Genomic DNA, 14,281 nt, shown 5'->3' on the forward strand with positions numbered 1-14,281 from the left:
TAAAAGTTTTTAAATAATTTAACATAAAATATGTTCATCTATATTTTTTTTATCAGATGTAATAATGATTTAATTATGCATTTAAAAATAAGATATTTATTAAGAATAAAAAAAAAGAAAATAAAAGAAGAGAGGAGTGAGTGGAAGAGAAGTGGTGGATAACATGTAAAAAGTAAGAAAATGGCCCACTATATCCAAGTGTCAAAAGAAGAATGGAGCCTCACACAACTATTGTTGGTTGGATTGGTTGAACCTCTACTGTTATAAAATTTATCTAGAAACATCTACCTATGCTCTTTTCATTAATATCAATTACGTGGCATTATATGATTGGATATGACATTTTAAAAGGGGAAGAATTTTTTATTTTTAGGATAAAAGAGTCTTTTTGGGTAGGCTTATATTTTTTTTTAAAACTTATTTCTTTTATGCTGAAAAATAAGTATTTACTTTTTATCGGCTAAAGTTTGAATTGGTACGGAGTTCATACAAATTAAAACTTTTAAAATTTACTATCTTAATGCTATAGTATTTGTATGATTAAAACTTTTAAAATGTGTGGCTTAAACTTAAATATGTATGTGATTATAAATAATTTCATTAGCATTTAAAGTTTTTAAATAAGTGATATTTATTTTTGAAAATAAAATATATGTATATATATATATATATATATAAGACATAACTAAATATGTTTCAATTTCAAGTTAATTAAATCAAACTATATACATCTGTTATATTTATTTGTTTTACTTGAACCTGACTTGTCAAACACAAAATAATTATGCAACATATGAAATAATAATGCTATTTTTTCAAGAAATATGAAGCGCACACATGTACACACCAAGAGTATCTCGCTCATCTCAATTTTTTCCAAGTTCTAAATAGATATGTGACTATTATGTTACTTAAATATAAAAAAAGTTTAAACTATAATTTTTTAACCCCAAATATTATAGCAATTAACCATTGATTAAAAAGAGTAAATACCTCTAGCTAAAAGTTATTCAAACTATAAAAAAAAAATATCATTCAAACTATAAAAAAATTGTGTAGCAAAATTACTCAACTTTCATTTACCTGAATAAAATTATTTAACTTAAATTTTTTCTCTTATAAAATTACTCCATCAAAATTATCATAAAAATAAGGGAAAAAGTTCAAATATGAAATTGAACTTTGACAAAAAGATTCATCTATATCATCTTTTAAAAGTTGGACTCACATATATGCCCATTCATGACAACATTTTATTAACAAAAAATATATCTAATTTTAAAAATACCTCTTTGTACACTGGCCAATAATGACAACGTCATAACCACATCATTCATTAAATCAATCAAAATACAAAACTCATCTAAATTAAAAAAAGTTTCACCCAAATTAAACCCACCCCACCCAACCCACATCCCTCTTTTCAATCATCAATCCATGTTTTATTTTAGGCATTGTCATGTGTCCCTTTGAGAATTTTCAATAAAATTGAAACGATACAGAAAAAATTAAAATCGACCTCTACACAAAAATAACACGCACAAATCGGAAAATAGTCATTAGTCATGTCATGTCTTGTTGTAAACGAACTTGATACCATTGAAGGGAGCCAACATCTCCATCAATTTCAAGTTCACAAACAGATTTTACTAGATATTCAACAGCATCATCAGTATCTTCAAATCTTGCAAGATCTGGTGGCAGTGTTTTGCCTGGCCAATTTTCTAACCAACTCTTTAACTTGTCCCTTAATTCTTCCTCAGTAACAAATTCCTCTGACTTTCCAGGTTCCATTAGTACATAAGTGTCTGTTTCTATGTTTGATCTTCTCCTTCTTGTAGCCAATGTCTGATTAATTTATTTTACACAAAAAAAAACAAATAGAGACAATTAAGAAAGTGAAGTGTTGCTTAACCTATATCTAATAGATGAATAGATCAAGTGAAGTTTTAAATAATTTTCATACTATCAAGCCGGTCACATTAAGAGCGTGTTATGGAAGTTGATGGAATCTAATGGAATTTGGTGGTTTAATTGAATATAAAGATATTTTGTGGTTTGAAGCAATGTAATGTATTTTCTTGTATATTGACATTATGTTTGTTACATCTTAAGGTAGAATTTCTAATTTAATGGTACAAAATGACATGTCAAGTTATTTAAAAATTACTCAGAATGTGATCTATGTGATTTATGCCTTACATTGGTAAGAAAATTCACTATAATATAATCAAGTTACTTCATAAATACAACTTCACAAGCTGTTGCGTAGTTGCATTTAGGAATTAAATTGGACTAATAATATGTGTGTAATTCAAATATGTTCTTATTAGTCTTTTGGCTATGCTCGGTTAAGTTTCGTGTGAAATAAAGATATTTTGACCCAATTAAATGACGATAAAAATATGATTGAACCAAACTATTAAGGAAAGACAAATATTGTGAATTTCGCGTACTTTAGACAAAGATACCTTTATTCCATTGAGGTGGATGCGTCTACAAGTCACACTGTGGGAAAATGAGGAATTAAAAGGCTGAAAAATAGGTTGCTGCCAATTACATGTATGTAAAATTTGGAGCGGATATTGAACTCTCCATGTTTCTGTCCCTGCCATATGAAATATAAGTAACAATTACTAAAACATTTTGTCTACTTTACTTTACTACAAGGTCCTTTTTCATTTTTTGGGATGTTCACAAAGTGAGAATTATCACAAGATCGTATAATGAGATAATAATTCATTTTAAAATTCAAGAATATATAGGAATGCGTCTTAACAATCAAGAAAACGAACTTTAGATCCATCTCAACTCAAAAAGCTAAGCATAGATAGTGAAGATTGCTACGCGTAGCAAGAGATCACAATTAGTGGCATGCACAGAATTTTTTCATAAATGGTATCAAGATTTGAATAAGTGAAAGATTGAATAAATCGTTATAATAACAAGGGTCATTTTTCATATTATAACTTATCTTTTCATTTTACTTGTGATTTATGAATACATATCTAGTAAAAAAAAATCGATGAGTCAATATCTCTGACATTGCTTAGGGCAAGGTATATCCGTCTCTGGGTCTGGAGACAACAACCCATTTCCAAAATCAATATAGAGGTTCAAACTTGTTGCATAAAAACAGGAAGAAGTGCAAGGATTTCAGTGGGAACTTACCTATACAATTGTACGTTTTATTGCACCACAATTGTGCCTCCATGAGTTGCTATTTTTGAACAATAATGACTAGTTAACTACATATCAGAATGGTTGCATTTCTTCAATTTTTTTGATGAGATGGTTGTAGATAAGATGATGGTTTTCAGCCTCATCTATATATATATATATATATATCCATACTGTTCCTGTGTTTTCCAAATCAGTTAAGTTGTGCAGGCTTGGGAAATTCTGGGCCGAGTATTTAATCCACTTGAGACAAAGCCACAAACATTTACATTTGAAGCTACAACTGGGATATTTAATAAAATGAGGATTAAATTCACAAATAGCCACTTTTCAACTCATGTAATTGAGAGAATAGTTATAGTTATAGCCACAAACTATAACTATTGTATTTGAATAGTTATAGTTTTCTTGAAAAAGTACACAATAGCTAAAATTTTGTGACTACTGACTGGAAGAAAAAAAGAGCATTTAAAGTTGAACGACACTTTCAAATCACTATTTCAATAGCATTGACAAGGGGTGTCAAATGAGCAGGTAGGGATGAATCAGACTGGTCATATTTTTATGTGCTAATTTTTCCATGGAGATAGATTGTAAGAAAAATGGTCTGGTTGCCCTGTCTTCTATGACAGTAATTACTTCGGGTAAATACCGGGCTTTTCAGCTGAAACACATTCAAACTCTAGATTGCCAAGGCACGACCCAATTTGCATGTATGAAGACAATATGCATATATGCTTGAGTGTGTAATGTGAATAAAAGAATAACAGTTTGTTGAAAATCAATAGCCCTAAAATATTACAACATATGACCTTACAAGAATTAATAGCACTAACACTTTGCAAAGAAATGCAACTCCTGGCAAAATGGTGGGATGGTGTATACAAGACCTGCTCTCTTCAATCTGTTTGATCTATAATCTGACAACTGAAACTGCACCAAAAAATGTGATTTGAAGAAACTTATAATGCTCACGACGAGAGGTTGCTTCGCCCAAGATGAGAGATCCTAGTTGATGGTATTAAAGGTGCTTCCTCATCCACCATTGGATCTGAAGAGCCATTCTTTGTACTGTTTTCCCTAAGATCAGCATTGTCATCTGGCAAGTACAGATGAGATGACTTCTTCTCCATCTTAAGCTCCTGTAGAAGGTTAAGTACAGGTAAGACATACTTATAATAGTACAACAATCTTCCCAACGAAAATCATATGAAAGTCGAACTCTCATGATTAACAAAGACAACAGTGTTGTCACAGGAGAAAAGCTCTAAGAAGCACTCTAGGTCTATTGGGACTTTAAACACAATCAAGCGTGGGCTTTAGTAAGAAAACGTGCAATTAAGGGGAGAACAAAAAGAAGTATATATGTAGTTCAAGAAAAAGGTAACAAATGCATTTATAATGCTCTCCTTAACTAATACACTCAGTTACCAATTTTATTTGTTGTTCAGTATCGCTCGATTCGAGATAGAACTCATGGGCACGACTTAGTGCATGGCCTACACTGAAGCACAGCTTAAGCGACACAATGTCTTATCCGAGCTTTTTGAACTTCAGGGCTTAAGCCATCTTTAAATGATCCTTTAACAACACTGAAAGACAGTCAATTAAGTAGTCAGGTGACCTCCTTTTCTAATAACGTTGGTGTCCAGGCCAACACCCAAAATGTACAGTCAAATATTAAATAGTGCACCTCGACTATTTCACCAGGAACTATGTACATACTACCTCCCACTACTACGTCTACTGGAACTCTGTGTACCAACACTGAGGCAGGTCGGAATGAAATCACCTAGTGTTTTTCTTCGCTGAAACTTGAACTCATATCTCACATGGTTTTCACCAACTTCATTGACTGCTATGCTACACCCTAGGATGCATGTGACTTAATCAGATACATTTCTTTTCAGCTTCTTTCATTTCAAATATGACGAGCACGGCAAACAATTGGGTTAGAAAATCCACCCTGACCCACACAAAACATGAATTGATATGGCCTAAAAACAATAGAGGAAGCCAATAATAATCTTGACCTCAACCAGGAGGGGGGAAAAAGTGGGAGATGCAAAAGATATATAGTAAGCTTATCCTTTGCTGCCATTAGTGACTATAAGAATCTGTTACATATGAAATATTTATAATGCAGCTTTTCTCTTGTAAACACAATAGGATGTTAACTGTTTTAAATTTTAATTTTGCTGTTTGAAACAAGAAACACCAACTCCCTAAGAAACAAAAGAAGCATTCAGATATGCTTATGTTCCTATTGGAAAATCAGAAAACAAACCAGGAATGGAAAAAAATGAAATACAAAAACTGAAAAACGAAGCCATAGTCTGAAAGTCAGAACAAAATCTGACCTTAGCTGTTCGATCTAACATAGTATCTACAGGAAGCTGGGATGCTCGTACGTCCTTGATCTTCAAGTAGTTATACATCACGACACCACATAATGCTATACAAAACAAAATTTCATCAATATGGTGCATGTTAGCATAAAGTTCCCATAAATAAGGAAAAATAAGCTTACCTATGGCATAACCTGTAATGTTAAGAGCGGTAATCGTTGACTCCGGAAAAATTAAGGTCGAAAGGGCAATTAATATCCAATCTTTCAAGACACCAGCCACTCGAATGGTTACAGCACCAGTTCTACCAATCACTAAGAAAATTGAGAAATTCAAAGCAAGGGCACAAAGTGCATTTGAAAAGAAAATCCAAAAATTGAATTGGATCTGCGTGACTTCCATTTCAGGCTTCTCCAGAAGATACCATGGAATAAAAAGAAAGACGAAGCTGCATAATAAACATAAAATGATGAGTACCTCAATAAACAGCACAATATTCACTTGCATGAGACTCTAGACAACTGAAGACAGACATTTTAAAATACAGGGAATTACTCACTCATTGCGAAAACATAAAATGTTTGCCTTTGAAACCTGTAGTTTATAGAAACTACCTCACTTTGGAGGAAAATGTAAGCAAATATATAAAACAACCATTGCATATCACAGCATACAGATAAACCTTCTATCTCTATGAATAGAGGAAACCATTCACATAACAGTTACCAAAACTACAACAATCAAACTAGCAAGTAGCTATCCACCTTGTCAACATCAACACTTTTTTGACTTCATACATGCCAAGATATACTTATGCTGTTACGCATGGCAGGCAGGAAAGATTTATACACAGGAGAACATATTAACAGAAATTTAATGATAATATCTCTTGTTTCTTAAAAGTATATTATCATTTAAGTGGAGAAGGGTAGAGGGGCGGGCCCATTATCCACCGAGTTTAGAAGGCTGTGATTGGTCCAAAGGGCAGGTCACAGACGGATTTCTCGGTTATCAAAAAAAAATAAAAATGTATATTATCCAAGTTATGGTATAAGAAATATAACCCTATTGTTGCAAGCCTATCCATCACGAAGCATGGAGTTCTAAAGTGAATAAAGCAATGTAAAACCATATCCTTTTAGAAATAAAGCAAGAAAATATTAGATTGCCTTATTTTATATGTTCCTATGTAGATAATAGGAAAAAAATGCGGTAAAAAGTTATGAGGCAGAGTGCCATAGTCACCCAGAAGCAGCACACATGCTGTTGGAACCAGACGATCTATTAAAGTTTTAACATTGTTGTTGTTTATAAACACATATAATATATCTACTTTGGCAAGATAGCAGAAAATGACAGTTAATAATAAAATCCATCATTTTTCTATACCAAGTTTACTACCAACCATGACACAAGACCTTTCAACTTTTTTTTTTTTTGAGAAGGTAAAGACCTTTCAACTTTGTTTACAATTGTTTATGCAGATTGTAACAATTGAACGATCCGGTCTAATGTCAAGGTTCAACGTCTGTTATATCTGATTCTACTGCACAACTAAAATAAATAAATAAGTCTATAAAATTATCCTTCCTCTAACAGCTTAAGCTTTTAGATAATGTGATTCACATTTCAACAGACTTTAGGGCAGTAGGATGATATGAATGTATCAGCAGTTACTGTAGTCGGGAGCAATCAAGAAGTTACTCCAACCCATTAAAAGATACCAATCTAAGGAAGGTCTTATTCTCTGCTATCTTTTTCCCTCTGATTCCAGAGTGTGTGGTGAACACAGGGGAGGCTTGGAATCATTTACAGCCAAGTTCTCACTCATCATATAGACTGGAACAAAGCATGGACTTGACCAAATGTAAACAGATAAGTCAACCTTAGAAGATTGAAGAATACCTGCATGGAGCTATGTAATATAAACTGGTGATAGGATTGAGTGTTAATCCTTTCTTCTGGAGAAGAACTTGAGTTAACACCAGCCTAAGAGCCTCAGCAAATATCCCAGTCACCTGGTAAACTGTACCCACTACATTGAAGTGAATTTCCCCATAGGAGGATATTACAACACCAACACTGACCAAAAACATGTTCAAGAATACATCGTATCTTAGTTTGTCAGTTCCACAAATAACAGCCATGAAAAAGGTGGCCACCGGCACTGTCATTTCAATACAGAGAAAGCTACAGCCATTCAGTAGATTCCCAGGCACAGGAATTTGTAACTAGAAAAGAATACAGTATATGGACATACTCAGAGCTTTGAGCATCTGGATGAAGGCCACTGAAATGAACAAATATGCGGTGTTGCCAAACCTGTGAGCACAAAATATGCACCTTTCAGAGATAAACTTATTTTAACCTCATAGCCTCAACTCACTAACTGAAACAGAAATCATCCGCAACCATAATTCTCTCCTAGAAATTAAGAACCTCGTGTGTGAGGAACAAGGAGACAAGGAAGATAAGATCAATTACACTGCCAGACAGAGAACAATAGATGGCAATCGCACAGGATGCTACATTTTTCTTTTCTTTTTGTCTTCTGTGGGGAGGATACAATAGGTATGAAGAGTGATTCGCGGGGCAGGTAATGCAGTACATGGTTTGCCTAAACACATAAGCATACAGTTCTTTATCTTTTAAGAAAATGCCTTGAAATTGGAAAAATTATTTGTGGGAGAAGATTTAGAAAAGATCAAAGAAAAATATCAAAATTGAAAAAGAAATATTAATAAAAAATTAAAAGCACCAGGAATTTTTCTTGTAGCATGGTTTCTTCCTCTTTTTCAGATTTGTACCTTACACAATGTATCTGATCGCGGTTATAAGAACAATAACAGTATTATTAGGAGCTACTTTAGCTCTTGCTCAAAAAAGACATTAAGTGAGGTTTAGCCTATTCTACAATGTCTCAATTGGGTTATATGCATTTGAGTATGAAAAGGCCCCTTTCTTTTGCCGGGTATCGCCATTTGGCTCATTCCTGGATCACTCCTTAAGGAATAGGACACAATAATATAGCGCACATCAAAGAAGAGATTACCCCCTTTGTTATAAGACAAACCCCCATATGGGCTTGCAGGGTCAGCAGAGGTTAGCAGAAAATTCTCGCTGTGGTATGAGGCGGGTACAATGCAGGGCAGGGAGCATGCATATTACCCATCCTATAGTCATCTCTAAAAAAGTGATGACCCACAGATGGAGGTGTCCACCATTTTTATCATCATCCCAATTTCTGGCCTAGGTTTACTTTCATCTTTATTTTAGTACAGAAATAAGAAGTGGCAAAGAAAGGATCACGAGAAGCTAAATAATCCACCCACCAACATAAACAAGTAGAAAGGTGTAGGAAAATTCTGAAATCTGAAATCAACTATTACTATTCACATTTACCTGAAATATGAAATGCCTACATTTTTTAACACAGTTTTAAAAATGAGCTACAAGGATACCAAAAAAAGGACTTTTGTGTTATCAGCAAAAGAGAACTAAACAATAACAAGTGTGAGTAGATTGATTCCATCTGTATTGATAACAATTGAGCAGATATGGGCCTTTTCTATTTATAACTGTAAATTATTATTAATGAAAGCATCCAGGAGATAGCCAGTACAAAGAGAAAGTCTCATTTTATTTCTAGGTCACTCTCAGCATGTAAAGCAGTTTAGCAATTTAAGCCAAAGATTCAAAATCTCATTGTTCTTAATGTTGAACATTTCTGCTAGTATGTGCATGTTGTTCTTGTTTTGTGGGGAAAACGTGAAATGTGAGCTCAAGCAATGTCCAAAGGTTAGGAAACACCAATTTTAGGTTTGATCAGACAATGAGAGAAACTGATCAGCCATGTAAAGGATGGCACTGCAGATACGGAAGCTTTCATAATTAGGGGAAATCTTCAATTAGTTCAGATTATTGACCTCCATTCCACCTGACCAACCCAGAGTGAAATAGTGATGTATCTACGTATGGAAGATCAATAGTCAAAAGTGTCAAACCTTATGACAAAACATTGTTAGTAGCACATTATATTAAGCTGTAGCTGAATATGAAGAAAAATATAACAGTGTGTGTCTAATAGGAATCTCGAATAAATACCAACAAGTCACAAGTGATCATGAAAGACAGAATCCGTAAGAAAAGCCAACAAGTATTCTAGCTCCTCAAAGTAGAGAGCTCACCAAAGACTTGCAGCAAAGAAAGCACTGATTGGAATAACGCACGTTGCATATCTGCAAATTCGATAATAAATCGAGATATGAGAACAATGACAAGTTTCAAAGCAAAAGCAGTTAAAGTAGGCAATTCTCACATTTCAAGAGTCATCTTGACAGGCGACACAACCTGCAAAAGATAATCATGAATTAAAAGGAAAGCTAGATGAAACTTAATACAAGAATCAAAGCACTAAGATCAGAGATGAAAAATTAATTTTCCAATTCAGACAATGTAAGAAATGAACCAAAATCAGAAGCTAAAGATGACCATACACTCATAACTTTTAGTACACAAACAGAGACTTAACAAAATCTCCATGGAAGTTCATTTGCATGGCCACAAGCATCTCTCCAAGGCCAAAGAGCAGTGCAAAAAGAGGATAAATTATCACCCGCACAGTAGTTTCCTCAAACAAAGATTGAATTCATCAACATTGTTAAAGATCCTTATGAAGAGTGACTAGGGATGAACCTCAAAATAGACCAATAAGCGCTCAGATGAATCTAACATAATCAAAATCTGTCCAAGAATTTTTCTTTCAAATTAGCATACAGCATTAGACCCTAATTCCATGAGTTGCTTGGCTTTTGTTTGGCTAAAAATTTACTCGTGTAAGATTTATATAGGATCACCAAACTGCCGAATCAGAGTAAAACAATTGCCAGGCTTCTCGTCTAGATCCCTAAAAATAATTCAATGGAAATAGTTTTTCTACTTGTCAAAGTATTGTAACAAGCTGCTGATAATAATTATGAATGTTTTAATAGGAAAAGACACTAGGCAAGGCACTTCTATTCTCGCAGGGCAACACAAATGCATTAAAGAGAGAGACGGAAATGCTTAACCTTTATCTTCTACTCCCTACAGTCCTTTTTCTTTGACATTTAAGGTATTAGCACACTCATTAAGAAAACTATTCAATAGCATTAATCATAAGGGGTATTTGACTAAATTACCTTTATCTTTGAGTAATTAATGACTGCATGCCTTATTGGAGTAGTAAGGGCCCAATTGGAAGAAAATAATTAATGTCTTCTTGGTTTTCCGAAGTGACAAATATTTTGGACCAAATTCTTTTACCTGAAGTGAAAGATAAAAAGGACCAAAAGGAGTATCTGATAACTACTCAAGAAATTACAAGTCATTCAGCAGTTAATGAAGAAGCCAAAAGTATTTTGCGTGTGTGTATGGGGGGTGGGCATAGGGGTGGGGTGGGAGACTTTTGTGCTGCTATGACTAAAGTTTGATTAGACAATATGATGTTATCAGGATGCTGAATGATCATGGTGTATTTATAGATACAATAATATCAATGAAATAACAACATCAGAACAAAATAATATTGTGACAAGATCTGAAGAAAATCCTGGACCTTTTAAGTTTTAACACATGAATCATATCAATTGTGTATAACATGCTAACCTACTGAAAGCAACCTGGTAGAAATGCAACTTATACCTAGCAATCTCAAATAGCAAGCATTTCGACAACAATGTCAACAATAATTGAGTAGCAAGAAGTCATCATCCAGAAGAGCAAATATGAGAGTGTACAAGAAAAATGTCAACGTAATTCAGTAATTCTTAACTACCATACCTTGAAGACACGGATAAGAAAGAAAGCCACTAAGCCTGAAAAGCCCATATGTATCATGGTAAGTGTAATTGGGAGTGGGAAATTGAAATATTTTGGTGAAAGTACCCACTGCAAGAACATAATATAAATGGCAGAAGAAAATTGTTAGTTTGTATTGATGATATTCAAAAGTAATAGAATTACAACTAAGCCAGAGATAAAATGTATCGAACAGAAACTTCTCCCGAAGCTTAAAAAGCAACATATACAGACTGGTAAAAAAAGAAAAAAACAAACACCCACCAAGACCTGTGCCAGCTGTGGTGGTGGAGTAGAAGGCCAGATACATACAAATCAATTAGGATGTGTTTTGAACAAATGAAGTTTGTAAGTCAAGCCCTGCTATGTGCTCACTCCTATAATGCATGCTATTGGAAAAGCCAAGACAATAGTCTGCTTATGCAGCAAGGGTACAGTGGAGTGAGGAAGGTGCAGTGGAGTGAGGAAGGTGCAGTGGAGTGAGGAAGTGGAAATTTGAAACATGTGCACCTTATTCTACAGGAATAATATAGCCTCATAGTTTATGCATTACAAACAAACACTACAAAACAGTTGAACAAGAATTTTCTACCTTCTACTACCAAATGAGACCAAATCTGAATCAACAATGCTCAGCGTCTACATCATTGGTTTTCATATCGCCCTATTTATTATTCATTTCTTTTTTATTAACAAAATGCCTCGTGTAAGAGCTTGCTCACACTGACATCGGTCTCAGATAATTTCCCAAATGAAAAACATTGGTTCCTCATAAAGAATTTGCTCTTCCCTTCATGGTGTTTGGTTAGTTGAATGGAAAATAATGAAACTTGTGTCCTTCTCCATTCAGTTAGGAATGGCTATGACAGTTGATTTTGGACCAGCAGCAGATAGTTGCATGTTTCACTATCCTCCTTTTGGCTTCCTAAGAATGTAAGTGACCCCTGGCCCCTCTAAGTTTCCTTGGAAGCTCATGGCAATAAATGATAGCAGCTTGCCACTTTGGTTGTTCTTCTCAGAGATCGCCTGAACCACAATTTTAATATAATTGTAGTTTTCTTTTTTCCCTTTTTTTATTTTATTTCTGAGGTTGCTTAAATGCATTTAAGCTATAGACATTAACATATTCTAACTGACAAAGAACAATCCATGAATCCAATGAAGTCGAAGACAATCATGAAATACTTGGAAAAAGACACATACCTTGTTATACAAAATAACTCCTGATGAAAGCACAATATAGACAAGGAGATAAAAGTAAGTCAATAAAAGCTCGTTGCTGATCATCATTGTAAGTCACTTGGCGATTCAAATGGCTGCACCTCCCTATATTACAATGTAATTCTCTCAAATCCAAAAATCAATAAACTCGGATCCAGGAGATTTGTGTAGGTACAAGGTGAAAATTTAGCTCAACGGCTGTATTCATTCCTTAAAGATGATTGTAATGCACCAGCCTTGTTTCTGCTTATGCCGTTATAGAAACATGGACTGATAAAATCTGGAGATAAATGTGTCAAATGTCAAATTACTAATATCAGAAGGAGTCTTCATTTTCTAACGACACTATCAAAACAACCTGATAAATCAAAGCAAGCACTAGAACAAGTAAACCCGGATTATATGAACTTTACAAAAAGATGAATGTAATGACGAAATTAGAAATTTTAATGGCATGGAATTCCATGAAAAGGTAAAAAGCTTGCCGCAACACACACTATGAAACAACCTTTAATGGTCAATTTAATAAATATCCACTCACAGTCATCCAATGCATGCACGAGATATACAGATCACAAAATACAACTTGGCAATCTATCAGATGCAAATAATAAGAGTATCCTGCTAAGCCAGGGAACTCCATAAGACTATCTGGAATAAGCTAATGTTTAGGGACATACATGGTCACAATTTGCCAATCAGCACCCTGCAGTTAACGCACAACTCACCAAAAGAACTTGCTATGAAACATTTCAAAAAACTCAAATTCTGCAAATTTTCTTTTACCTTATTATAGAACTAACATAATTGGACATATTTCTAACTGGTAATATCTGGTAACAAAATAGGCAATAAATTAACAGTCCTAAGCCCTCAACGATCAAATTTTCTTAATGTTGAATCAATTCAGAAAGGAACGCAATATTAAGCGAACTCAAAAAAGTGCAAGCAGTAGCAACAAAACTGAATAATAATAAAAAAAACAATCCGAGTAAGCACATGATATGAGCTAGCAAAACAAGCTACTAGTAATAATAACAATAATAATACAGATAAAACAACAAAAAGTAGTGATGATACAAGGAACATCTAGCGAAAGGAGAAATTATACACATAATTTGTCCTCACACCAATATACACCGACGCGTTCAGGTGAAGGAGAACGAAAATGAAGACTGAGAATACATACCAGGAGAAAGAGCCGGAATTCGTGAGACGGAGATCTGTTTCCGGCGAGATGCCGACGGTTCGATCTGATTTGGTTGATTGAATTCTGTCGATTGGTTAGCCCTATGAACACGATTACGAGTTCACAGTGAGTGTGTGACCTTGATAAGGAAGAGGAATCAGGATTAAGAAGAGCTGCAAGTAACGACGAATGGGTCCTACTAATTAATTTCTCTCTGATTACGTACCTACACATAACACATGTTAATTAAAAACTCTCTCCGTCTCATTTGTACGAGTTAATTATTATTTTTTTAAAAGTAATAAATAAATAAATTTGTAGTCTGAAATAAGGATAGATATTCATGTGGATTTAAATCATTTTATTAAGAATAAAATAGATATTTTAAAATTAAATTATTAATAGAAAAATAAACCCTTTTAAATGTAAATTAGTGATAAATATGTATATATTTTTAAAATAACAAATGCCTCTATAAATTATGACATATTTTTGGCAATGAAAA

General features: G+C 33.9%; 2 protein-coding genes across 4 annotated transcripts; both read right to left on the minus strand.

Moving 5' to 3' along the window:
- Positions 1–1,420: 1,420 nt before the first annotated feature.
- LOC102581039 (protein CHLORORESPIRATORY REDUCTION 7, chloroplastic) lies at positions 1,421–3,335 on the minus strand. 2 transcript variants are annotated; one of them, XM_015303437.1, is made up of 3 exons: positions 3,172–3,335; positions 2,457–2,608; positions 1,421–1,848 (listed from the first exon to the last, which is right to left on the minus strand). In XM_015303437.1, the coding sequence occupies exons 1-3, from the start codon at positions 3,212–3,214 to the stop codon at positions 1,564–1,566; spliced, it is 480 nt and encodes a 159-aa protein (XP_015158923.1). In that variant the 5' UTR covers positions 3,215–3,335; the 3' UTR covers positions 1,421–1,563. The 2 variants fall into 2 exon arrangements, with proteins under 2 accessions (XP_015158923.1, XP_006363432.1); XM_006363370.2 differs by having other exon boundaries at positions 2,472–2,608; positions 3,172–3,331.
- Positions 3,336–3,892: 557 nt separating this feature from the next.
- Positions 3,893–13,979, minus strand: LOC102581604 (probable sugar phosphate/phosphate translocator At3g17430). 2 transcript variants are annotated; one of them, XM_006363372.2, is made up of 10 exons: positions 13,777–13,979; positions 12,570–12,867; positions 11,349–11,456; positions 9,847–9,878; positions 9,716–9,766; positions 7,789–7,850; positions 7,434–7,695; positions 5,711–5,976; positions 5,541–5,635; positions 3,893–4,322 (listed from the first exon to the last, which is right to left on the minus strand). In XM_006363372.2, exons 2-10 carry the CDS (start codon positions 12,654–12,656, stop codon positions 4,152–4,154), a joined length of 1,134 nt encoding a protein of 377 aa, XP_006363434.1. In that variant the 5' UTR covers positions 12,657–12,867; positions 13,777–13,979; the 3' UTR covers positions 3,893–4,151. The 2 variants fall into 2 exon arrangements, with proteins under 2 accessions (XP_006363434.1, XP_015158917.1); XM_015303431.1 differs by lacking the exons at positions 12,570–12,867; positions 13,777–13,979 and adding an exon at positions 10,709–10,832 and having other exon boundaries at positions 11,349–11,434.
- Positions 13,980–14,281: the final 302 nt, after the last annotated feature.

This window comes from Solanum tuberosum, unplaced genomic scaffold, assembly GCF_000226075.1.
Source record: "Solanum tuberosum cultivar DM 1-3 516 R44 unplaced genomic scaffold, SolTub_3.0 scf00429, whole genome shotgun sequence".
In the NCBI taxonomy this organism is placed as follows: domain Eukaryota; kingdom Viridiplantae; phylum Streptophyta; class Magnoliopsida; order Solanales; family Solanaceae; genus Solanum; species Solanum tuberosum.

What these genes read in the sequence shown, in the direction of transcription:
- LOC102581604 (XM_006363372.2), bottom strand. Translation starts at nt 12,656, where the DNA reads ATGATGATCAGCAACGAGCTTTTATTGACTTACTTTTATCTCCTTGTC. An exon ending in TTCTTATCCGTGTCTTCAAG is followed by an intron (nt 9,879 to 11,348) that starts GTATGGTAGTTA and finishes TATCTTTTGCAG; the next exon opens with GTTGTGTCGCCTGTCAAGAT. An exon ending in CCAGATGCTCAAAGCTCTGA is followed by an intron (nt 7,696 to 7,788) that starts GTATGTCCATAT and finishes TTGAAATGACAG; the next exon opens with TGCCGGTGGCCACCTTTTTC.
- LOC102581039 (XM_015303437.1), bottom strand. Translation starts at nt 3,214, where the DNA reads ATGGAGGCACAATTGTGGTGCAATAAAACGTACAATTGTATAG. An exon ending in TAAAACGTACAATTGTATAG is followed by an intron (nt 2,609 to 3,171) that starts GTAAGTTCCCAC and finishes TTCATATGGCAG; the next exon opens with GGACAGAAACATGGAGAGTT. An exon ending in TAAAGGTATCTTTGTCTAAA is followed by an intron (nt 1,849 to 2,456) that starts GTACGCGAAATT and finishes TAAATTAATCAG; the next exon opens with ACATTGGCTACAAGAAGGAG.